The sequence below is a fragment of the Mandrillus leucophaeus genome, unplaced genomic scaffold (genome assembly GCF_000951045.1).
Source record: "Mandrillus leucophaeus isolate KB7577 unplaced genomic scaffold, Mleu.le_1.0 Scaffold652, whole genome shotgun sequence".
Classification (NCBI taxonomy): domain Eukaryota; kingdom Metazoa; phylum Chordata; class Mammalia; order Primates; family Cercopithecidae; genus Mandrillus; species Mandrillus leucophaeus.
The window spans coordinates 299,098-323,461 of NW_012107053.1; the positions used below are offsets into that span (position 1 = coordinate 299,098).

The window sequence follows — 24,364 nt, forward strand, 5'->3', positions numbered from 1 at the left end:
GAATATCTCAACAGGCTCCACACCACTGGACCCCTGGAAATTTTACTGAGGTAGAAGGTCCCTGAATTTTAGTTGGATTTATTTCCCATCCTCTGGCACGCAAATCTCTCACCAATAAGTCCAGTGTGTTTGCTACTTCTTGATCACTGGATTCAATCAGCATACTGTCCTCAACATAAAAAACCAGTGTTATATCTTGAAGAAGGGAAGTGATCAGGGTCTCTCCAAATAGGATTATGACACAAAGTTGATATACTCCTGAGGTAGGACAATAAAGGCATATTGCTGGCCTTGTCCGCTGAAGACAAATTGCTTCTGGTGGGCCTTACGGACAGGAGTGGAGAAAAAGGCATTTGCCAAATCAGTGGCTGCATACCAAGTACCAGGAGATGTGTTACTTTGCTCAAGCAATGAAACCACATCTGGTACTGCAATTGCAATCGGAGTCACCACTTTGTTACACTTACGATAATCCATTTTCATTCTCTAAGAGCCATCTGTCTTCTGCACAGGCCAAATAAGAGAGTTGGACAGGGATATGGTAGGAATCACCACCCCTGCGTCTTTCAAGTCCTTGATGGTGGCACTAATTTCAGCAGTCCCTCCAGGGATGCGATATTGGTTTTGATTTACTGTTTTTCTAGGTGGAGGCAGCGCTAATGGTTTCCATTTGGCCTTTCCCACCATTATGGCTCTCAATCTACAGTCAGGGAGCCAATGTGGGGATTCTACCAGTTGTTAAGTATGTCTATGTCAATCATGCATTCTGGCACTGGGGAGACGACCACAGGATAAGTCCAGGGACACAATGGACCCACTGTAAGTCAGACCTGAGCTAAAACTCCATCAATTACCTGACCTCCATAAGCCCCTATTTTAACTGGAGGACCACAATGACATTTTGGGTCCCCTGGACTCAGCGTCAGCTCAGAGTCAGTGTCTAGTAGTCCCTGAAATGTCTGATCATTTCCCTATGCCCAATGAACAGTTAGCCTGGTAAAAGGCTGGAGGTCTCCTTGGGGAAGGATGGGAGAAAGATTCACAGCATAAACTGTCAGTAGTGTAGAGTGGTCCTTCCTCAAGGGGACCCGGTCTCCCTTTCATTCAAGGGGTTCTGGGTATGTGAACTGGCTCAAGTCTGGAAATTGATTGAGGGACTATGATTCTCTACTTTTATAATTCAAATTAGTCTGGAAGTTCTCTGCTTATATAAATTAAGTAGGAATGCAGTAGGCTTCCTATCACTTCTAGGAACATTGTAATTAGCCAATGCCAGAGTTCGACAGGAGTCAGATTATTCTGATTGCTGCTTTGCCTCTTCTGTCCATCACAGTAGCTATGCCCAGCTTGCCTTTGACAGCTGAGTGCCACCACTTGGCCCCTGCCACCTCGGGATCCAATTATTCCAATTGTATTTAAATTTTGTAGTTGAGTGACTGCAGTTCCCACTGTTAGATCTGACATACAGAGAAGGGCAATTACAGGGCTCTTCAAAGATGAAGGTGCTGCCTTCACAAATCTATTTCACAAAGCATTGGTCAAGGGTATATCTTCTGGACCCTCCCAGCTGGGATGACTAGGTCTAAAGAGACTAATTCACTCCACCATCCCTTCCTCTACATTAAACGAAGAGAGATCAGGCATTTCCAGCTCACTCATAGTGGGCCATTTTTAATCCATCTTTCAGCTAACCAAGCAAATAAACTATTAGAACCTTTTGTAACTCCCCAAGCTGCAATATTAAATGAAGAATCCCTAATTAGTGGGCCCAAATCAATAAATTCAGTCTAATCCAACTCTATATTCCTTCCACCATTATCCCACACCCTTAATATCCATTCCCATGCCTGTTTTCCAGATTTCTGTTTATATACATTAGAAAACTCAAGCAGTTCTTTTCGCTTGTAGTACACCTCTTCATGGGTCTTACTCTCAACCTCACCTCTAGGGGTCCACTGAGACTCTAGTCTAGTTATAGGTCTAGAAGCACACAGAGGTTTTGGGGGTGCCTCCTGAGGAGAATCAACATTATCTTGCTTGGAAACTGCCTCTGGGGAGGCCATCGCTATTGCCTCAGGCAGTAAAGGGTTTATCTCCTCAGACAAAGGTGGAAATGCTGATGGCAGCATGGGTTGGAAAGGGGAAGTTGCCACTACTGGGGATGGGGAAGCTGTGTCTTCTGGCAAGAAAGGTTCCTTAGAGTTTATAAGCTCAGTATCCCCAGCTTCATCAGGGTCCTCCCACATATCCCCATTCCAAGTTTCAGGGTCCCATTTTTTCCCGATTAATCCCCTCACTTTAACAGTAGATACCTGGTGAGGCTGTGCATACACTTTTCATTGCAGGTCAGTCACTCACATGATAAACTTGTGTCTGATTTTCCACAATTTCAACTCTTTCTCTACAGGAGATAAGATTCTCACTCAAGGCAATCTTAGCAGATTTGAGGCTCCGTATCTGTTTCTGAAGCTGGGAGTTAGAATCCCTGAGTTCATCATTTTCTTTCATCACTTTGTCCAGTGAACTTAGGAGCAACCAATCAACTTCATTATGTTCCTTAATATAGTCAAAGGCATTATGCAGAGAGTCACTAAACTCCTTGCCTCTCATGAGCAGTGAATCAGGAGTGTCAAATGTATTTACTGTGCATAACTCTGTTAACAGTTCATGCCAAGGACTATCAGTGTTCTCCATGTTATCAGAAGTAGAGACCTTAGCATTTTTGGATGTAATCATATTAAGCAGCCAACTCCAGAAACCTCAAAACCAATGAAAGAACTCTATCCTTAATATTCTGTTCCTCTAGAACCACTCCTGGTATCAAAATCCGTATTAGTCAGGGCTCTCTAGAGGGACGGAACTAATAGAATATATAGACATATATTTGTAAATCTTTTTATACATATATTTAATTCTTCATATATAAAAAGCCATATATATATCTCTTCCTATATAAATATATAAACCTTCATATATATGAAGATATATACACACACACACACACACACATATGATCATATTAACTCACACAATCTCAAGGTCCCACAATAGGCCATCTATAAGCTGAGGAGCAAGGAAGCCAGTCCTAATCCCAAAGCTGAAGAACTTGGAGTCCAATGTTCAAGGGCAAGAAGCATCTAGCACTAGAGAAAGATGTAGGCTGGGAGGCTAAGCCAGTCTAGTCTTTTCATGTTTTTCTGCCTGCTTTATATTCCAGCCATGCTGGCAGCTGATTAGATGGTGCCCACCCAGATTAAGGGTGGGTCTGCCTTTCCCCAGCCCACTGACTCAAATGTTAATCTCCTTTGGCAACACCCTCACAGACACACCTAGGACCAATACTTTGCATCCTTCAATCTAATCAAGTTGACACTTACTATTAACCATCACAGCAAATTAGAATGAAACAAAAACTAGCATTAAATTGAAGAAGAGCAAAATCTCCTATTGATAGTATACTCAATTAGTTGTCATGCTTTTATTTCTCTAACAATACAGCTTTAAAATATATAATGTGAAAACTAGAATCAAAACAGAAGAAAATTACTTACATAATCATAATGTAAGATTCAACATACCTGTCAGAAAAGTCCACATTTCAATAAATAGAAAAGATGAATATAAAGGGTTTTAATAAATTTGATGATATAAACCTAAATATATAAAGATACACACACACACACACACACACACATCAAAAGAAAATATAATCAATGTAGAGCTTAATAGTTGACTACGTATAAGAGCATCAAAAAAAAAAAGAAAAAAAAAAAATCCAAGCCCTCAAAAAGAGTCTCAAAAGCATAAAACTGAGATGCATCCATTGAACATGCCTCAATAAAATATAAGGATAGTGTCAAGTACCTGTTTCCTTTAGAATCACATCAGATAGGCAAAAATCTAAATGGAAATTTCAGTGAGAATTCAGGGTAATGGACATTTATAAAAACTTCAGGTGGGAGTATAAATTCATGATACCTTTTTACAAAATAATTTGATATTACCTCTCAAAATTTTAAATGTCCATACCCTTTGACTCAACAATTGTACCTCTAGAAATTCCTCTAATATAGAAAACTTATAATCAGAAAACAAATATACAAGATTACAACACTAATTATAACAGCAAAAAAGTAAAAACCAAATATCCATTAAAAGAAAAATGGCTAAGTAATTTATGGTACCTCCATTTCATAAAATGTCAAGCACTGACATGGAAAGAATCTCTAAGACATGGGCTTAAGTGTAAAAAAATACACGTTTAGGTGCAAAATGAATGGAAAAAGAAGTGGAAGAGTACACAACAAACGTTTTACTTCTGGAGAGGGATATAATTTTACCTTACATATGTCTCTTAGTGTTTGGATCTTTTATGACTGGTACCACTTGCATAAGAAACGTAATTAATTTTTTCAATGTCTTATTTACTTTCCAGAAAAAGACTAAGATCCTTCCGTCCTTAGGACAAATTTGATCAAACCCATCTGAGAGTACAGGACAAGTACAAACTTTGATTCTGTTACAATAAGAATACCTGCTGTTTCCTTTTCTGGGAATGATCTTCCATCAGATATGGCTCAGCACTTCACTTCCTTCAAGTTATCTGCTTAAATATCACTTTATCTAAGGAATCTTTCCTGACTTTGCAATATAAAATGACAACATCCTACTCCCATCCTACCCCTCGCCAACTAGCTTACCTTGTTTCATTTTTCACTAGAGTAATTTACTACCAGTATCTTAGTGTGCTTATCTTTAAAGTGGGGATGATAATAGTACCTACCACACAGGTTTTTGTTAGGCTTAAATGACCTATGAGTTCTTAGATGAGTGCCTGACACATAGTAAGAGACATAAGAATCTGTTTTGTTTATGGTCTGCCTTCCCCCATTAGAACAACAATGCTAAGAGGTAGGGGCTGTGTTTTGTTCATTATTGTATCCTGATGCCTGGAAAGTGCTTATTGGTAAACATTCATCACTGTTGAAGTTGGATTTAGTACTGCAGCCATATGTACAGACAGCTTAGATTACAAGAAAAAAATGATAATTTTTTGTAAAAGCAAGCTTTCTGCATATTAGCATAAATCATCTGTAATAATTCAACCTATTTTAAACATATAATATTTAGCAGTATGGCTCCTAGAAGCTTCAAGCAGGGAAGGGGTATAGTGGCATTTAATTCATTAATTTCTTAACACCAACATGACAACAAAAGATAAAACATAATGTGGATGAGAAAACAAATGTACAACTTACTTTTCATTCCTGCTTTTGATGCATGGCTGGTAGAGGACCTTGATAGCACTCCAGGCAGAACTAGAATCTGCTTTCAATGTGTCTTCCAACAATGGGAATTTTTTGATATATTTAGAATTTCTCAATGATTCAATCACCAAACTGTCTGAATTTAAAAGCCACAGCTAAAGATGTGAAGAGAAAGTCCAAGTATAAGAATATTGTCACCTTATCCATATCTTATGACTTTTCAAAAACAAAAAAGAGACTATGAAAATCCCAGAAAAAATAAATATGAGAATCATGTACATAATTTTAAAGCCAGGTAGGCTTTTCAAAATATAACACTTGGTAGAGCAATTGCCATAAAGTTAGAAAAAAAAAAAGACAACTGACTCAGAGAAAATACGCATAAGTAACAACGTTATTATCTATAATATACAGAGCTTCAGTAAGGAGGTAAAACAGCCTGAGAGAAATACAGGCAAAGAATATGAACAGAATTAACAGAAGAAATAAAAGATACATAAACATATATTAGAATCTTAATGTAACTAATAAATGTGAAATTTTGTGCCACCATTTTTCATTGATCAGATTGGCAAATATAAAAGGATTGATAACATCTAGTTCAGAAAAGGGGTTTGAAGTGGGCATTCCAATACACTGCTGGTAAAGTGTTTTGGGATTTGGATGCATGTGATTCACTGAGGGAGAACTCACAGGAGAAAAGTGAAGGAAATGGGATAAGGAATGGGAAAGAGCTAATTAAGGATATAGAATCATCTGGAGTCTGGTTTTGGCCTGATCCATGGGAGAGTTCTACAGCATGAATCCCACCTACAGAGTTTGTTCTACTTTGAGACAAGAGTCCCTAGCTTTCTGTGCCCCAGGATCAAATCACTGGCAGTGGGCTGACCAAGAAGGGGTAAGTCAGGGAGATGGGATTGTGGCAGACAGGTAACTTCTGGGCAAGGCAACCCCTGTCATCTGAAAAGGAAGTCTCTGGAGAAGGGGGCAGCTGTGAGCCATTATTAGCCAACACTGTCAGCAGCTGGGAATGGGTGCATCAACCCAGTATGGGGTCTGAGTGGCACACCAAGAATGCCTACTATAAAAGATAAATTAGTACAACTTCTTTTGCAAGGTGATAATTACCTGAGTTTCAAATCAAATACACAAATTCTAATACTATATTACATTAGAAAGATCCATTTATAAAGAAGTACTAAAAGATACAGGCAAAGATTATTTTCATTGCAGTTCAGTCTTATCAGCCATACAGCAAAATTCCAATCATTAAAGAGCCAGACCTACATTTAAACTAACAAAAACAATCCTCAAGATACATACTGTGAAGCAAGCAGGTTGCAGAAAAACACTAATCATATGATATTGGGTTTTTTTTTTTTTTTTTTAACAAATAGATAAACACCTGTGAGTGTACATATATATAGTCGTATATGGAAAGAATAAAAATAATGAAGTACACATATCAGACTGTTATTACTGATTGCCCCCTGAATAGTATGATATAGCAAGGCAAGAAAAGGAACATTTTATGTTCTTCATGGTCCCTGATTGTGTTTCAAGAATATTTTATAAAAAAGAAAAATCTAAATATATGTTAGAAAGTTTCAGAAGTTCCTACTCCTGATTTTCAATTTGAAATCTTAGAATAAAATAAAAAGTAAAACTGATTTCAGATAACTGTGAGGTATATTTAGTATCAAAATCAGTCAGAAAATATTTTAGGTTTTCATAGAAATTATCTGCAATTAGAAGAACATAGGGTCCTCATAAGGGATGGCCAGCTACAGAGTCACACCTAACAGCAACCTCAGGCCCTTCCCTCTTTTTTGTTACTATGTTTCCATATTAGCTTTTTAGTTTCATAAAGGCATTTGGGCTCTACCTTGAGCACCTGGAACAGTGTCTTTCATATAAGAAGTGCTCCATACATGTTTACTGGTTGAATAAAATAGATGTAGAAGTAGAGAGGATATTTGGGCTATGATTCTTGGTTATCCAGATAAATGCTCAAAATTTGTTTCTGAAGGACGCTATTTTTAATAGAGGCAGTGTAATATTAGGCTCTAGTGGTACATGCTGGGATGATTGTTAGCCACAAAGCCTCTTCCTCAAAAATTGCCACTATTTCTCAAATATCACAGAATCAGAGCAACTAAAAACAACAAAAGAAGTCCAGGTATGGTGGCTCATGCCTGTAATCCCACTATAATCCCAACAGTTTGGGAGGCCAAAGTGGGAGGATTACCTCAGCCCAGGAGTTCAAGACCAGCCTGGGCAACATAGCAAGACCTCATCTCCAAAATTAAAAAATTGTTTGGGAATGGTGGAGTAGGCCTGGAGTCTCAGCTATTTAGAAGGCTGAGGTGGGAGGATCACTTTAGCCTGGGAAGTCGAGGCTGTGGTGAGCCATAATCCTGCCACTGCACTCCAGCCTGTGTGACAGAATAAGACCTTATCTCAAAAAAACAAAAAACAAACAGGAGCAATAGGACATATTCTAAACATAAGAGTACGAAATAGAAAAAAAAAAAAAAAAAGGTGAGACAGAATAGTGTTATAGTGACCAAAAAAAAGCCATTACAAACTGAGAGTAAAAAATCTGATTTTGGCCAGGCGCAGTGGCTCATGCCTGTAATCCCAGCACTTTGGGAGGCCGAGGCAGGTGGATAACGAGGTCAGGAGATCGTGACCATCCTGGCTAACACGGTGAAACCCCATCTCTACAAAAAAATTAACTGGGCGTGGTGACGGGTGCCTGTAGTCCCAGCTACTTGGGAGGCTGAGGCAGGAGAATGGCATGAACCCAGGAGGCTGAGCTTGCAGTGAGCCAAGATCGTGCCACCGCACTCCAGCCTGGGGAACAGAGCGAGACTCCATCTCAAAACAAAGAAAAAAAACCCCTGATTTTGTGGTATGAGCTTCTAAATAGCAAGAATCAGGAATTTTCACTGTATCCCTAGTAACTAGTACATAGAGGCACTTGATCATCTGCTATTAAATTAAGGGAGTTTGATTTATGAATTAAACTGATATTAACTTTTTTTTTTTTTTAAGATGGAGTCTTGCTCTGTCACCCAGGCTTAAGTGCAGTGGCACCATCTTGGCTCACTGCAACCTCTACCTCCCGACTTCGAGCGATTCTCCTGCATCAGCTTCCTGAGTAGCTGGGACTACAGGCATGGGCCATCCACCAGGCTAATTTCTGTATTTTTAGTAGAGATGGGGTTTCCCCATGTTGGCCAGGCTGGTCTCGAACTACTGACCTCAAGTGATCCCCCTACCTTGGCTTCCCAAAGGGCTGGGATTACAGGCATAAGTCACCATGCCCAGCCTGATATTAACATTTTTAATCACTTATTTTCCACACCTGAGAATTAAGGAAAAAAAATGAAAAAACTAAAGAATTCTGAGACCTTGGATTCCTAGGCTATAAAAGCTGGATAAAATAATTTCTTACCAAGATATACACTTTGTCGTCCTGACCTTGAATCCTGAATCTAAAAGTACTTCTAGCAGAGGAGAGCTGCACCAGACACTGGGTGATCACGCTCTGGACAAACCGAGACCTGTTTGAACAGAAATCAATATTCAAAACGTGTGTCTCATAATAACTCTAACTGGTAAGATAAGCAAAAAATACCCACAGGGTACCTAAAAGGCAGAGACATCCACATTCCAGACTTTTCTATGTACTGCTCATTCCCTCACAATCCACACTGATGTGGATTTTAATATAGTTTAATGTATTCAGCTTTGCTCCATTCTTCTTCAAATCTATTCTCCAATCCCCAATACACTTTCCACACCAAACGTAACTATTCACCCCTACTGAATAAAAAATACCATGTTAGAACAAGTCAATACTCCATTTGTGCTGTAGCATATTAAACAGAGAATAACTAACTTACAAAAGGAGGCAAGAAATTTCCTTCCAAACATCAGACAGTATTGTCTATATTTTCTTCTATTTGGATGGAAAGTGTCCCTAAAGTGTCAGCTCTGAGGTATAGAATCCAAGTATTTACATAACGATAAAGTTCAAGGCTATACTCAGATTGCCATAATTTTAGGATATCAACAAATAAACAGGAATAAAGGCATATCATGGTTAACTTGTTTGCAAACTAAAAAGAGTCAAAGAAATAAAAACACTAATAGATTTAGGGGCTCAGTACCATGTTTTTAAAACACAGGAGTCATTTGAAACTGACCTATGTTTCAAATTTTAAATAATTCAAATTAAAACCAGAAGCTATTCAAAAAACTTATTGGTGACTAGGTGATAAAATTCTAGATATCTGGCACATAGAAATAAGCATAGAAAACTTTCAGAATTAGAAGATTTATAAGAGCACATTTGTCTACAGCACTATATGGAGCAAAACATTTTTTTAAATCCTCAAATCTTTTATATGTGTGGTTTGGTTCAACTATCTAAAAGGCTTTCTCTTTCCTTTTCCAAATAAAGAAAGGTATGAATAAAAATGAATTCCCATATCATCAATTGTACTTCCTTTTTCCTAAATTTGGAATTACAAATATATACCATGCAATACTACTTAGCCACAAAAAGGAACGAAATAATGGCAATCACAGCATCCTGGACGTAATTGGAGACTATTATTCTAATTGAAATAACTCAGGAATGGAAAACCAAACATCGTATGTTCTCCTTCATAAGTGGGAACTAAGTTATGAGGATGCAAAGGCATAAGAATAATACAATGGACTTTGAGGACTTGGGGAAAAGGCGGGGGGAGAGGTAAGAGATAAAAGACTACACATTGAGTACAGTGAACACTGACTGACTGGGTGATGGGTGCACCCAAATCTCAGAAATCATCACTATTCATGTAAGTAAACATCATCTGTTCCCAAAAACCTATTAAAATAAAAAATAAATTCAAAACCAAAAAATTAAAAATAAAAAAAAGGTCTGAATAGGGGAAAAAAAGAAATTACAAATAAATGTAATTTGTTATTTGTACCTTGGTATGATGGGGAAACTCCTCTCAGATGACTGAATGATTATCTCTGTCATGTAAAACTTGGTGGTTTCTAGAAACAAAAAAGAAAATTAAGACTCTCCCCAATACACTAATAATTTTATTGTGGGCCTGTTGACTCCAAATTATGATATTCCAAACTAAATATTAAACATACTGGTAAAATTAATATTCAGTAAACCTTTTTCCAAAACTACTTAGTTTCAGAAGACAAAGCATTGGTCACTACAAGGAGATAGTTCTGAAGCTTCTGTGTCTTTTTAGAAAATAATGCCCAGAGATTCTGCTCACACATATGGAAGATTATAAAAGTTGTCACATCACAGGCATAGTGCACTTAGATAGAAATTAGTCACTGGGTTTCCCCAATTCTACAGAATAGCTACAAACCTGTAAGTCAATGAAAAAGACTTCTGGTTTGGTTTTGATGTACTATTTTCCCAGATAAAGGCAGTTCTAATGGCTTCCACTTGGCCTTTTCTACCAAAATAGCCTCAACTCACATGTTGGGGAACTAACGCGGGGATTCTGTCAGCTGCTAAGTGTGTTAATTTGAGTTAAGCACTCTGGAATTCAGGAAATAATCACAGGAAGTATTCAGGGATCCACTGGACCCACTGTGAGATGGACCTGAGCTAAAACTCTATTGATCACCTGACCCCATCCCCTACTCTAACTGGAGGGCCACAGTGATGTTTTGGGTCTTCTAGAATTGGTGTTCATTTAGAACCAGTGTCCAGCAGTCCCAAAAGGGGTGATTATTTCCTTTTCCCCAGTGCACATGGGGAACTGTTACCCTGAGAAAGGCCATGGTTCCCTTTGTGGAAGGCTGGGAGAAAGATTAACAGTATAAATTTTAGGTAGCATACTAGGGTTTTTCATTGAGGGCATCTGCCCTTTCCTTCATTCAAGGGTTCCTGGGTCTACAAAGGCTCAAGTGTGAGAATTGAGGGGCCAGGACTCTCTGGTTTTATGATGCAAGCTCAACTTTTATTCACTTGACAGAACTTTCTGCTTATACAAATCAAGTAAGATTTTAGCAGGCTTGCTATCTATTTCACTTCTAGACAACACCATGATCAACTAGCAAACACCATATGACTGAATAACTCAAATTATTCCAATTGTTGCCATGACTTTCTGTCCATTACGCTAACTATACCCACCTTGCCTTTGATGTTTGAGTGCTCCTGTCTGAAAAGGGGTTTTTACTCATAGCACCCAAAACACAGATGCAGTGAACCTCACATTAGAATCTACCCAGAATCTCAATGACTCTATTGATGTACAATTCTCACTAAATCTGGTTATCTGATTGCTTACAGAAAACTTTAAATAGATATTTAATAGACATAAATGTGAACACAACCATCTTGGAGTTCTAAAAAAAATCTAAGAAAGTTTAATCTCACTAACAATGAAGAAAATGTACATCAAAATAACTTTTTTTTTTTTTTGCATCAAACAAAATATTTTAAAATGATAAGGTGTAGTGCTGGATACACTTACTCACATAGATGGATATGCTTATTCACACACTGCTGTGAGAACTGAAAATGACAGACTTCTGGAAAGCCACTTGGCAAAGGCCTTAAAATTGTGCATGTAGGGCTGGGTGCCTACATATACAATCACACCTCACGCCTGTAATACCAGCACTTTGGGAGGCCGAGGCAGGCAGATCACCTGGGGTCAGGTGTTTGAGACCAGCCTGGCCAACATGTCTTTAGTAGAGACAGTAGGCTGTCTCTACTAAAAATACAAAAATTAGCTAGGCGCAGTGACCCACGCCCATAGTCCCAGCTACTTAGGAGGGTGAGGCAGGAGAATTGCTTGAAACCGGGAGGCGGATGTTGCAGTGAGCTGAGATCGCGTCACTGCACTCCAGCCTGGGTGACAGAATGTGACTCCGTCTTAAAAACAAACAAACAAATAAAAAATTGTATATGTATTGTGACACCATAATTAAACATATAAGAATTTATTTCAAAAAAATACACACTGGTATATGAAAACACTTATCTATAGTGATACTCATAATAATATCAATAGAAAAATACTGAAAACAAGTGTCTAAAAATTGAGGATGGGTTAAACAGATATTCAGGCAACATAATTCCATGCATGTTTCAAATTTTAAATAGGTCAAATTAAAACCAGAAATAATTAAAAATGAGGCTGTCATTAAAAATGGTGTTGTTGGCCAGGTACAGTGGCTCACACTTAATCCCAGCACTTTGGAAGGCCAAGCCAGGAGGATCACTTGAAGCCCAGGAGTTTGAGACCATCCTGGACAACAAAGCAACAACCTGTCTCTACAAAAAAAAAACTTTTAAAAATTAGCCAGGCTGAGTGGCGTGTGCCTGTAGTTCCAGTTACTTGGGAGGCTGAGGCAAGAGGATTGTTTGAGCCCAGAAGTCTGAGGCTTCAGTGAACTACTGCCCTCCAGCCTGAGAGACAGAGTAAGATCCCATCTCTTAAAAAATAAAATAAAATAGTGTTGTCAAACAACTTTTAATAAGACAAAGTTATTTTTTGAAAAAGTATGTAATTGCTCAATATTACACACAGAAAAGGTCAAAAAAATAAAATAGTTTCATAGATTAATATATAGAGAGCCATGACAGATTTACCCATTTCTCCCTGAAGATCTGTCAATATTTACTATTTTGAAGTCATGTTGTTACACAAACTAAATCTTTTTAACTTTATGAAATGACTATGTATGTATGTATGTATGTATGTATGTATGTATGTATGTATTTACTTAAGACAGGTCTTGCTCTGTTGCCCAACTAGAGTGCAGTGGTGTGATCATAGCTCACTGTAACCTCGAACTCCTGGGCTTCAGTGATCCTTCCGCGTCAGCCTCCTGAGTAGCTAGGACTACTGCAGGGATGCACCACTATGCCCGGTCAATTTTTTGTAGAGACAAGGTTTCACTATGTTGCCTAGGCTGGTCTCAAGGGATCCTCTCATCTCCACCTCCCAAAGTAGAAGTGACCCTTTTTATCCCGTGTGTTGTTAATCTATAATTTAATTACATTATTTTAATCCCACAAGTATTATTTCTATTGCTTTACAGTTAATATTCATTTAAGCGTTATCTGAATATTCACTATTTTATCAAGTCTTATTGAACTTAATTAGACCTTCTATGTGGGATCATTTTCTTCTACCTGAATACAGGTAGAATTTCTTTTCATAAGAAACCACTATGGGCCAGGCACGGTGGCTCACACCTGTAATCCCAGCACTCTGGGAGGCCGAGGCGGGCAGATCGCGAGGTCAGGAGTTCAAGACCAGCCTGGCCAACATGGTGAAACCCATCTCTACTAAAAATACAAAAATTAGCCAGGCATGGTGGCGCATGTCTGTAATCCCAGTTACTTGGAAGGCTAAGGCAGAAGAATCGCTTGAACCCAGGAGGCAGAGGTTGCAGTGAGTCAAGATCGCGCCACTGCGCTCCAGCCTGGCGATGGAGCGAGACTCCATCTCAAAAAAAATAAATAAATAAAAATAAAAAATAAAAAAACCCATTAGTATCGAATTATCCCAGTTTGTGTTTGTCAGAAACCATATTTATCTTAGCCTTCATTCTTAAAGGAAATTTTCACTTGAGATTAAGTCCTAGGATCAACAGTTATTTGCACACATTGGCAATATTGTTCCACTGTCTTCAGACTTCCATTACTGCTGTTCCTTTGAAGGAACTCTGTCATTTTTCTTCAGCTGCATTTAAGATTATCCCCACTTTTTATTCTACAGTATTACTTGCATGTGTCTAGGTATGGATTTATTTTTATTTTTCTTGCTAGGGCTTCACCGAATTGGAAATCACTGGGTCCCTTGAATCTATAGATTGCTGTTCTTCATCACTTTTGTAAAATTCTCAACAATTATCTCTTCAAATATTGCCCATGCTCCTTTCTTTTCCTCCTGGAAGTCTGATTAAACATACAATGGATAGTCGATGTTCTACGTCTCTTACTCTCTCTTCTATATTTTTTGCCTTTTGTCTCTCTGTGCTACATAACAGGTTTTTCTTGTCGTCTCTCTTTTGTTCATTAATTCTATCTTCAAGTTGTACCTAATCTGGTGTTAAACCACTGGCTGAGTTTTTAATATCAATTATAATACTTTTTAAGAAATTTTACTGTGGGTCTTTCCTAAATATACTTACTGTTACAGTTTCCTTTTCCTTTCAGCTACCTTTACACCTTTCATATTGCTAAATATGCTAAGCAAATATAAATATTTGCCATATTTATAACAGCTGCTTCCACATGTTTGTCTGCTCAATCAAATATTTGTGTTTACTAAGTATCTGTTTATTAAGTCCTTTTTTTCTTGAGTATGAAACATTCTTTTCAGTTTCTTTGCACACCTAATAATTTTTAGACAGAAGCAGGACATTGTGTGCAATATGTTGTGGCAACTGTGGATTTTGTTTTGCTCTTCTGACGGTTGTTGGTTATTGGTTGGGACAGCAATCAATTGACTGGCCTGGACTCAAACTGTGAAATGTATCTCCCCACAGTGTGTAGCCACTAATGTCTCTACTCAGTTTTAATTTTTTTTTTTTAGTCTGGTTCCCTAGCAAGTATCCACTGTACCTGCATAGGTTAGCTGTCAGCAAATAATTTTGGGCAAGGCTCTACTCAAATACTTCAAGCCAGTAAGGCTTCTTACAAAAATTACCTTCTGCTACCCAAGTTGTATGTGGATTGAGGAATGCAATCAAAGTCACAGCAAATTCACAGGTCCCCCTAAGCTTTCAATTCTTACTGAAAATATATACAATAGATACTCCCTGCCATTTTTTTGTGTATATGCAAGGTTTAGGAGTCAGCTAGAGTTGTGTTAGGGCAGAGAAGTTATCTCAGCTCATCTATCATCCTTTGTGCAGCAGGTGGTTTTTGTATTGCTATAATAAATACCTGAGGCTAATTAAAAAAAAAAAAAAAAAAAAAGAGGTTTCTGATAGGGTTTGGCTGTGTCTCTACTCAAATCTCATCTTAAATTGTAGCTCCCATAATTGCCATGTATCATGGGAGCGACCCAGTGGGAGGTAATTAAACCATGGGGGCGTGTTTTTCCATATCATGTTCTCATGATAATGAATAAGTCTCATGAGATCTGATGGTTTTATAAAAGACGGTTCCCCTGCACAAGCTCTCTTGCCTGCCACCATGTAAGACCTGTCTTTCCTCCTCCTTCACCTTCTGCCATGATTGTAAGGCCTCCTGAACCATATGGAACTGTGAGTCCATTAAACTTCTTTTTCTTTATAAATTACCCAGTCTCAGGTATGTCTTTATTAGCAGCATAAGAACGGACTAATACAGTAAATTAGTACTGGTAGAGTGGGGTGCTGCTGTAAGGATACTGGAAAATGTGGAAGCAACTTTGGAACTTGGGTAACAAGCAGAGGCTGGAACAGTTTAGAGGGCTCAGAAGAAGAGAGGAAAATGTGGGAAAGCTTGAAACTTCCTAGAGACTTGGAGGGCTCAGAAGATAAGAAAATGGGGGAAAATTTGAACCTTCCTAGAGAATTGTTGAATGGTTTTGACCAAAATGCTGATAGGGATACGGACAATGAAGTCCAGGCTGAGGTGGTCTCAGAGAGAGATGAGGAATTTGTTGGGAACTGGAGCAAGGGTGACTCTTGTTATGCTTTAGGAAAGAAACTGGCAGCATTTTGTCCCTGCCCTAGACATCTGTGGAATTTTGAACTTGTGAGAGATAACTTAGGGTATCTGGTGGAAGAAATTTCTTCCTCTTTTTTTTGAAACCGGTTCTCACTCTGTTGCTCAGGCTGGAGTGCAGTGGTGTAATATCAGCTCACTGCAACCTCTGCCTCCCAAATTCAAGTGATTCTCATGCCTCAGCCTCCCAAGTAGCTGGAACTACAGGCATGCACCAATACGCCTGGCTAATATTTGTATTTTTTGGTAGAGACAGGGGTTTCACCATGTTGACTAGGCTGGTCTTGAACTCCTGACCTCAAGTGATCTACTGGCCTTGGCCTCCCAAAGTGTTGGGATTACAGGCATGAGCCACTATACCCAGCCTGGCGGAAGAAATTTCTAACCAGCAAAGCATTCAAGTGGTGACAGAGCATAAAAGTTTGGAAAACTTGTAGCTGGACGATTAGGTAGAAAAGAAAAACCCATTTTCTGGGGGGAAATTCCAGCCTGCTTGAATCTTGCATCAGCATGACCTGGATGTGAGACACAAAGTCAAAGGAGAAATTCAAGCCACTTGTATCAGTGTGATCTAGATGTGAGACATGAAGTCAAAGGAGATCATTTTGGAGTTTTAAGATTTGACTGCTTTGCTGGATTTCGGACTTCCATGGGGCCTTGCATTCAAGCCTGCTTGAATTTCTACTGCTGCAGAAATCTGCACAAGTAACAAGAAACCAAATGTTAACCACTAAGACAATGGGGAAAGTGACTCCAGGGCATGTCAGAGACCTTTGCAGTAGCTCCTCCCATCACAGGCCTGGAGGCCTAGAAGGAAAAAATGGTTTCCTGCTGTGCACAGCCTAGGGACTTGGTGCCCTGTGTCCCAGTCACTCTAGCCATGGCTAAAAGGGGCCAAGGTAGAGCTTGGGCCCAGGCTTCAGAGGTTACAAGCCTCAAGACTTGGCAACTTCCATGTGGTGTTAAGCCTGTGGGTGCACAGAAGTCAAGAGTTGAGGTTTGGGAATCTCCACCAAGATTTCTGAGACTGTATGGAAATACCTGGATATCCAGGCAGAGGTGTGCTGCAGGGCTGCAGCCCTCATGGAGAACCTCTGTTAGGGCAGTGCAGAAGGGAAAGGTGGGGTGGGAGCTCCCACATAGAGTTCCCACTGTGGCACTGCCTGGCAGAGCTGTGAGAGGAGGGCCACCATCCTCTAGACCCCAGAATAACAGATACACAGAAGGCTTACACCGTATGCCTAGAAAAGCCACAGTAACTCAAAAACAGTACATGAAAGAAGCTGGGTGGGGATGTATCCTGCAAAACCACAGGGCCAGAGCTGTTCAAGGCCATGGGAGCCCACCTCTTGCATCAGCATGACCTGGATGTGAAACATGAAGTCAAAAGAGATCATTTTGGAGCTTTAAGGTTTGACTGCTTTGCTAGATTTCAGATTTGCATGGGACCTTTAGCCCCTTTGATTTGGCCAATTTCTTCCATTTGGAGTGGGTGCATTTACCCAATGCCTGTACCCCCATTTTATCTAGGAAGTACCTAACTTGTTTTTGATTTTACAGTCTCATAGGCGGAAGGGATTTGCCTTGTCTCTGATGAGACTTTGGACTTGGACTTTTCAGTTAATGCTGAAATGAGTTAAGACTCTGGGGACTGTTGGGAAAGCATGATTGGTTTTGAAATGTGAGGACATCAGATTTGGGAGTAGCCAGGGACAGAATGATACGGTTTGGCTGTGTCCCCACCCAAATATCATCTTGAATTGTTGTTCCCATAATCCCCATGTGTCATGGGAGGGACCCAGTGGGAATTCACTGAATCATGGGGGCGGGGTTTTCCTGTCCTGTTCTTGTGATAGTAAGTCTCACAAGATATGATGGTTTTATAAAGGGCAGTACCCCTGCACACTCTCTGTTGCCTAACACCATGTAAAACGTGTCTTTGTCCCCCTTCACCTTTTGCCATGATTGTGAGACCTTCCCAGCCATGTGATACTGTGAGTCAATTAAACCTTTTTCTTTATAAATTACCCAGTCTTGGGTATGTGTTTATTAACAGCATGAGAACAGACTAATACAGTTTCATTGTCTCATGGCTCTCCAGGCTGTACAGGCAAGCCTCCAGCATTTGCTTGGCTTCTGGTAAGGACCTTGGGAACCTGACAATCATGGTGGAAGGCAAAGAAGGAGCAAGGTGTCTCACATGGTGAAAGCAGGGATGAGAGAGAGAGAAGAGAGGTGCCACACACTTTTAAATAACCAGATCTCATAAGCATTCACTCACTATCATGAGGACAGCACAAAGACATTCATGAGGGATCTGCCCCATTACGCAAACACCTCCCACCACACCCTACCTCAAAAATTGGGGATCACATTGTATTATTTTAAATTGGGAATTACATTTTATTATTATTTTATGAGATTTAAAGGAGACAAACATCAGAACTATATCTCTGATATGGTTTGGATCTGTGTCCCCACCCAAATCTCCTGCTGTATTGTAATCCCTAATGTTGGAGGTGGGACCTGATGGGAAGTGACCGGATTATGGCAGTGGGTCCTTCATGAATGGTTTAGCACCATCACCTTGGTGCTGTACTTGTGATGGTGAGTGAGTGACTTCTTACAAGATCTACTTGTTTAAAAGTGTGTAGCACCTCCCCTCATTCTCTCTTGCTACTGCTTCCACTATGTGAGATGCCTCACTCCTCCTCTGTTTTGTGCCATGATTGTAAGTTTCCTGAGGCCTCCCCAAAACCAGAAGCTGCTATGCTTCCTGTACAGCCTGCAGTACCATAAGCCAATTAAACCTATTTTCTTTATAAATTACCCACTCTTGGTATTTCTTTATAGCAATGTGAGAATGGACTAATACAATCACTTTGCTTCCAAAATATCCTCCTTAGAATTTCTGCTTTCTCCACCACCTACCCTAAACCAAACCCACCATGTATTGACAGTAAAGCTGTGGGCTTTTCCTGCCTGAGTTGGGAAGATATAAAGTGGCAAGGTCCATCTGCCTCCCCAGACAAAAAAAAATTACAAACTTGCTATTCTTTCCCAGTAGCAGTTTTCCATTACTTAAATAGTTCTAAAACTGTTGTTTCACTTTTGTTCATTTTCTAGTGCCCTAATATGGTTATTAATTTTTTAAATTGTCCAGTTTTGTACATGTTTGCTACAGAATAAAGTTGCCCATTCTCTTCATGACACTATTTTGGGAAGTGGAATCCTAGTGATTTACTTTTAGAACAGATGTGGGTATAGATCTCTTATACCACCCCACACACAAACTCACACATATTGACCTTCTAATATACTTTTGTATCACACTACAATGTTTAGTAAAGTAAATATTCAGTGTTTACATTATTATTACCATAATACTACAATGGAGATGTTTCTTTTCTTGTTCAACCTTTCTTTTTTCCTTCCTGCAGTGAATAACTGCTTCAATCACCTTTTAGCTAATTCTTTCCATATAATTAAATGGTTTGTCTCGAGATTATCTGTCACATGTTGATATGGTTTGGCTCTGTGTCCCCACTCAAATCTCATGTCAAGTTGTAATCTCCACGTGTTAAAGTTGGGGCCTGGTGGGAAGTGACTGGATCATGGGAGTGGTTTCTAATGGTTTAGCACCATCTCACCAGTCTCATGATAGAGTTCTCACAAGATCTGATGGTTTAAAAGTGTGTGGCAGTTCCCTGCTCTCTCTCTCCTGCCCCCTTGTGAAGAAGGTTCTTGCTTCTTCTTTGCCTTCTGCCATGATGGTAAGATTCCTGAGACTTCCGAGCCATGTAGAACTGTGAGTCAATTAAACCTCTTTTCTTTACAAATTACCCAGTCTCAAGTAGTTATTTACAACAGTGTGAAAATGAACTAAAACACATGTGGTCAAACAAATCAAATAATTTATCAATTCCACTTTATAACTAAAAAAAAAAAAAAAAAAAATCAACCATGTATGTTGGCTCATGCTTGTAATCCCAGCACTTGGAAGGCTGAGGCAGGAGGATCACTTGAGTTTAAGAGTCCTGGAGTTTAAGATCAGCCTAGGCAACATAGGGAGACCCCACTTCTACAAAAAATTAAAAATTAGTCAGACATGGTGGTATGCACCTGTGGTCCGAGCTACTTGGGAGGCTGAGGTAGGAGGATCACTTGAGCCCGGGAGGTTGAGGCTGCCATGAGCCATGATCATGCCACTGGACTCCAGTCTAGGCAACAGAGTGAGACTATGTCTCAAAAAAAAAAAAAAAAAAATCTCTATTGTAATCTTCTCTCCCATTTGCTTCAATCTAGGCTGCTATTCTCTAGGCCTGCTGCCCACTCCTTACCCTGGGACTTCCTTATCCTGCTTTCCTTTATTGTACACCTTGTTACCCAATTCCATGTCATCTCTTCCTAGATTGAATCTCTAGTTTTGGTGATTTATATTTTATGGTGAATTACTAAGAAAAATAAACCTTTGAGAATTGTGTTTTGAGACTTTGTTATTTGCAAAATGACTTTTATTATTTTCATATTTGACTGACAACTTGACTGTGTATAGAATTCTGGGCTGAAAATCTTTTTCCTTTCAAATTATGAAGGCACTGCTTCACTGTTTTCTGGCTTTCAGCTCTGGTGTTAAGATGTTCAATGCTATTCTAATTCTTAATCTGTCTTATATTAACTGCCTTTTTCCCTCTGGAAACTTCATCTTTGGTGTTCTGAAATTACTCATTGCTGTGGCCTGAGGTGGCTTCCTTGCTATTCCTCTACTAATTACAGCGGGTACTTAGTGGACCCTTTCAGTCAAGAAACTGAAGTCCTAGCTCTGGAAAATAGTCTTGTATTTTTGGTATTTTTGTTATTGGATAATTTCCTACATTCTGTTGTCTCTATTCTCTCTTTCTAGAATTTCTATAAGCTAGATGTTGGTTGTCCTGAAAAGCTCAATTTACTTATTCATTTCACAGATACTTACTGGGTACTCACTATGTGCCAGACGTTACACTAAGTGCTGAGATCATACTGATAGACAAGATAGACAATGTCTCTACCTTCAGGAAACTTAACTGATTATATATATGTTTTGTACTTCTTTAATTTTAATTTTCTTTCTTTCTTTTTTTTTTTTTTTTGAGATGGAGACTTGCCCTGTTGCTCAGGCTGCAGTGCAGTGGCGCGATCTTAGCTCACTGTAACCTTCGCCTCCCAGGTTCAAGTGATTCTCCTGCCTCAGCCTCCCTAGTAGCTGGGATTACAGGCGCACTTCACCACACCTGGCTAATTTTTTTATTTTTGGTAGAGACGAGGTTTCACCATATTGGCCAGGCTGGTCTTGAGCTCCTGACCTCAGGTGATCTGCCCATCTTGGCCACCCAAAGTGCTGAGATTACAGGTGTGAGCCTCTGTGCCCGGCCTCTTCTTTAATTTTCAATCTCTGTCTTTTGGTTTTAATTTCTGGCCTAATTCTTTACTTTTATCTTCCAATTCTTTATTTTTTTTTTCTGAAGCTATTATATTTTTAAATTCCACATTCTCTGAATTATGGAAGCAATATTAGTTTATTTCTTCAAGGGCATTTTATTTATTTTAAAGATTTTCTTCTGTTGCATACATAATGTGTTTCTTCTCAGTGCTTTTAATTTGCTTGCTTAATCATTTAATTGCCTTGGTTTCTTTTTTGTTGGAGATTTCCTCAAATATTTGGTGAGTCTCAATTCATTTCAATTTTAGTGTAAGGCAGTGAAATGCTGAGAGAAAGTTCTTGGGTATAGGTACAAGGTTTGTTGACAGCAGGATGAATGAATATAAGCTCTTTTTTTTAAAGAGATGGAGTCTCCCTATGTTCTTCAGGCTGAAGTGCAGTGGTTATTCATAGGTGCAATAATAGTGCACTACAGCCTCGAACTCCTGGGCTCAAGTGACCCTCCTGCCTCAGACTCCCAAGTAGCTGGGACTATAGGCATGTACCACTGTGCTCAGCTTAACCTCATTTTTGTTGAACATCGATGTTACCTCATTTTTGGTTGAATGTTACCGAAGAATCAGTGTCTACAAATCTTTTCTCTAGTTGGTATTCTTCTATTATTCAAAAACAAGGGTATAGGAGAGGTCTTCCAATCTCCAACCTTGAAGCAAGTTGAAAATGAAGTGGGAAACCTAGAAGTCTAGTAGCTCTATATATACACTTTGAAATAATCATCCTGCTTCCAGCTTCTTGCCTCAGACTGCCTTCCCTGTTACCTGCTGCCTCCAAATTCTGACCTGTTTTGGGGCTCTACAGAGATTATTGGCCCACTCCTTATTCAAATGATCTACAGACACCAAAGCTGCAGCTCCCTCCAGGCTGCCAACTGTGTTCCAAAAAAGTTTGTTTACATCTCTTGTTTATGTCATTGTCATACCTTCTCCATTTCTTTGCCTTTGTTGATATACATCTTTTCATTCCTTAACTGACATTTTAACAGGACTTCAGGGAGAAAATAATTTAAAAATCAATTCACCTTATTTAACCAGAAGGCTTAACATTTTCTAAGGTATTGCTTCAGGAGCTTGCTTTCATTTTCCAAAAATGACGTTAAGGATGGTATCATTTACTAACTCATTTTTCCTTTCTGGCTCACCATGAACAAGTAACTATTTATAAGATTTTGATGATTAAACAAACAAGTAAACAAACAAACAAAAAATCATCATCTGCCTTCCCTTAAGTACAACTGCTTCATGTAAATCACATCTTCTAATTAATTGTATTAAAAGTAATTATTCATCCTCCACAAGCTGACACAGCATGTTGCAGCTCTCTAGACACTGTAAACCATATCTTTAAATTGCAATGCATTTTAATTATCAGGATTTTCAGTATAATATTTTAAAGTAGTATAACAGAATTTACATAAAATATAATCAACGTTACTGGGAAACAAAAAGAATAAGGGACAAAGTACAAAACTCAGAATGTTTTTTCTTCCATTTCAACAGGTCCTCTTCCATCCCCAGCCCCAAAATACAGCCCCAAGCCAGATGGCAGCCAAGAAAAACAACTCCTCCACCTCTGGGCACCAATTCTTCTGACTGAGGAGTTGTGTTAAGAAAAAAGCTCTGTTTTGTGAGTTACCAGGAAGGTAAAATGAAAAAAAAAAAAAAAAAAAAAATAGCTTGAAAAAAAAAAAAAAAAAAAAAAAAAAAAAACAGATGAAAGAAAGAGAGAGAAAGAAAGAGAGAAAAGCTCCAATTTTCTTTAAAATAGACCTAAGTACAAACTTTATACTATTGCTTTATATCTACAAAGAGGCTATGAAACACTGAAAATGACTCAAGTTCTTAATACTTAAAATTCAATACTCTGTACTTATGAAGGTCAAAATATACAAACTTCTTGGTATATTGGATGATATGTTAGTTGGGGTCTATTTTGAAAAGCACCAATTCTACAGCATATATTAATCATCTATCTTTCCTATACATTTACTATAAAATATCATTCTGGCTTTTAAACAAGAAGCCAATCATTTTGGCTTCTTGTTATGAAATTCTTACCTGATGACACGGTCTCTCCCAACATTACCTTGCAACGCTTACAAATTACTTTGGTATTTGCCTTTGGTTCCTGTAGAACAGAAAAATGTCATTTAAATGTCATTCAGCTTTTCTTAAAAGGAATATATAATTTTAACATAGTCCCCAGAGTATACATTGAACTTTACATTTTATTCTGCCCTCTACTAAATACTGGGAATACATTTAGCTTGTATGCATAATTCACATGCACAGAGATAATTTTTCAAGTCTTAAGAAACAATAAAGCACAGATTCACTTTTCCAAAACTAGCCACTTCTTGATAATCCAAAAGTTGCCAAATAATTTGAATTAAGTGGTACCTTACATTTCTAAAAAGCACTTCCAAATAGCCTTATAACTTAGAACAGGCAGATGGTGGGCAACAAAGACAGGGTTGATGACTTGCCTCAACTCATGTGTATAGAACACAGAAGAATCAGAACTTGAACTCACACTATTTTGATTCCTAGTCCAGTGTAATTTATGTAAAAGTAACCTATAATCCTTAACTACAATAAGTGAAAAGTTAACAATATATATTCTGTTCATATACTTCCATTTTTTCCACTTAGGATCGGCACGGTAACTGGAAAGACAGGCAGTGCTCTGGGACAATTCCTGAAACAATCCTAACCTTCAAAAATCCAAATTCATTATTTGAGACATAGATTAAAATAACTAGCATTTGCCTAATCAATAAACAAAGAATATGCCTTTTCACATCCATAATTATACCTTTGTTAAAACCATACAACATTCCTCTCGTCCAGATATACTGCAACAAGGCAGAAGCCATATAAAGTGGGCAGGGAAAAGGAGGTTCTG

The 24,364-nt window shown here is 38.7% G+C and overlaps 1 protein-coding gene across 2 annotated transcripts in view; it reads right to left on the bottom strand.

The window, feature by feature from the left end:
• Positions 1-24,364, bottom strand: part of UBE3D (ubiquitin protein ligase E3D) — a 186,993-nt gene that overhangs the window by 133,845 nt on the left and 28,784 nt on the right. For both annotated transcript variants that reach the window (XM_012001187.1, XM_012001186.1), the window contains exons 5-8: positions 23,518-23,587; positions 10,259-10,328; positions 8,728-8,836; positions 5,259-5,422 (exon numbers count right to left, since the gene is read on the bottom strand). In XM_012001187.1, coding sequence (XP_011856577.1) covers positions 5,259-5,422; positions 8,728-8,836; positions 10,259-10,328; positions 23,518-23,587 — 413 coding nt within the window. The remainder of the gene's footprint in view (positions 1-5,258; positions 5,423-8,727; positions 8,837-10,258; positions 10,329-23,517; positions 23,588-24,364) is intronic.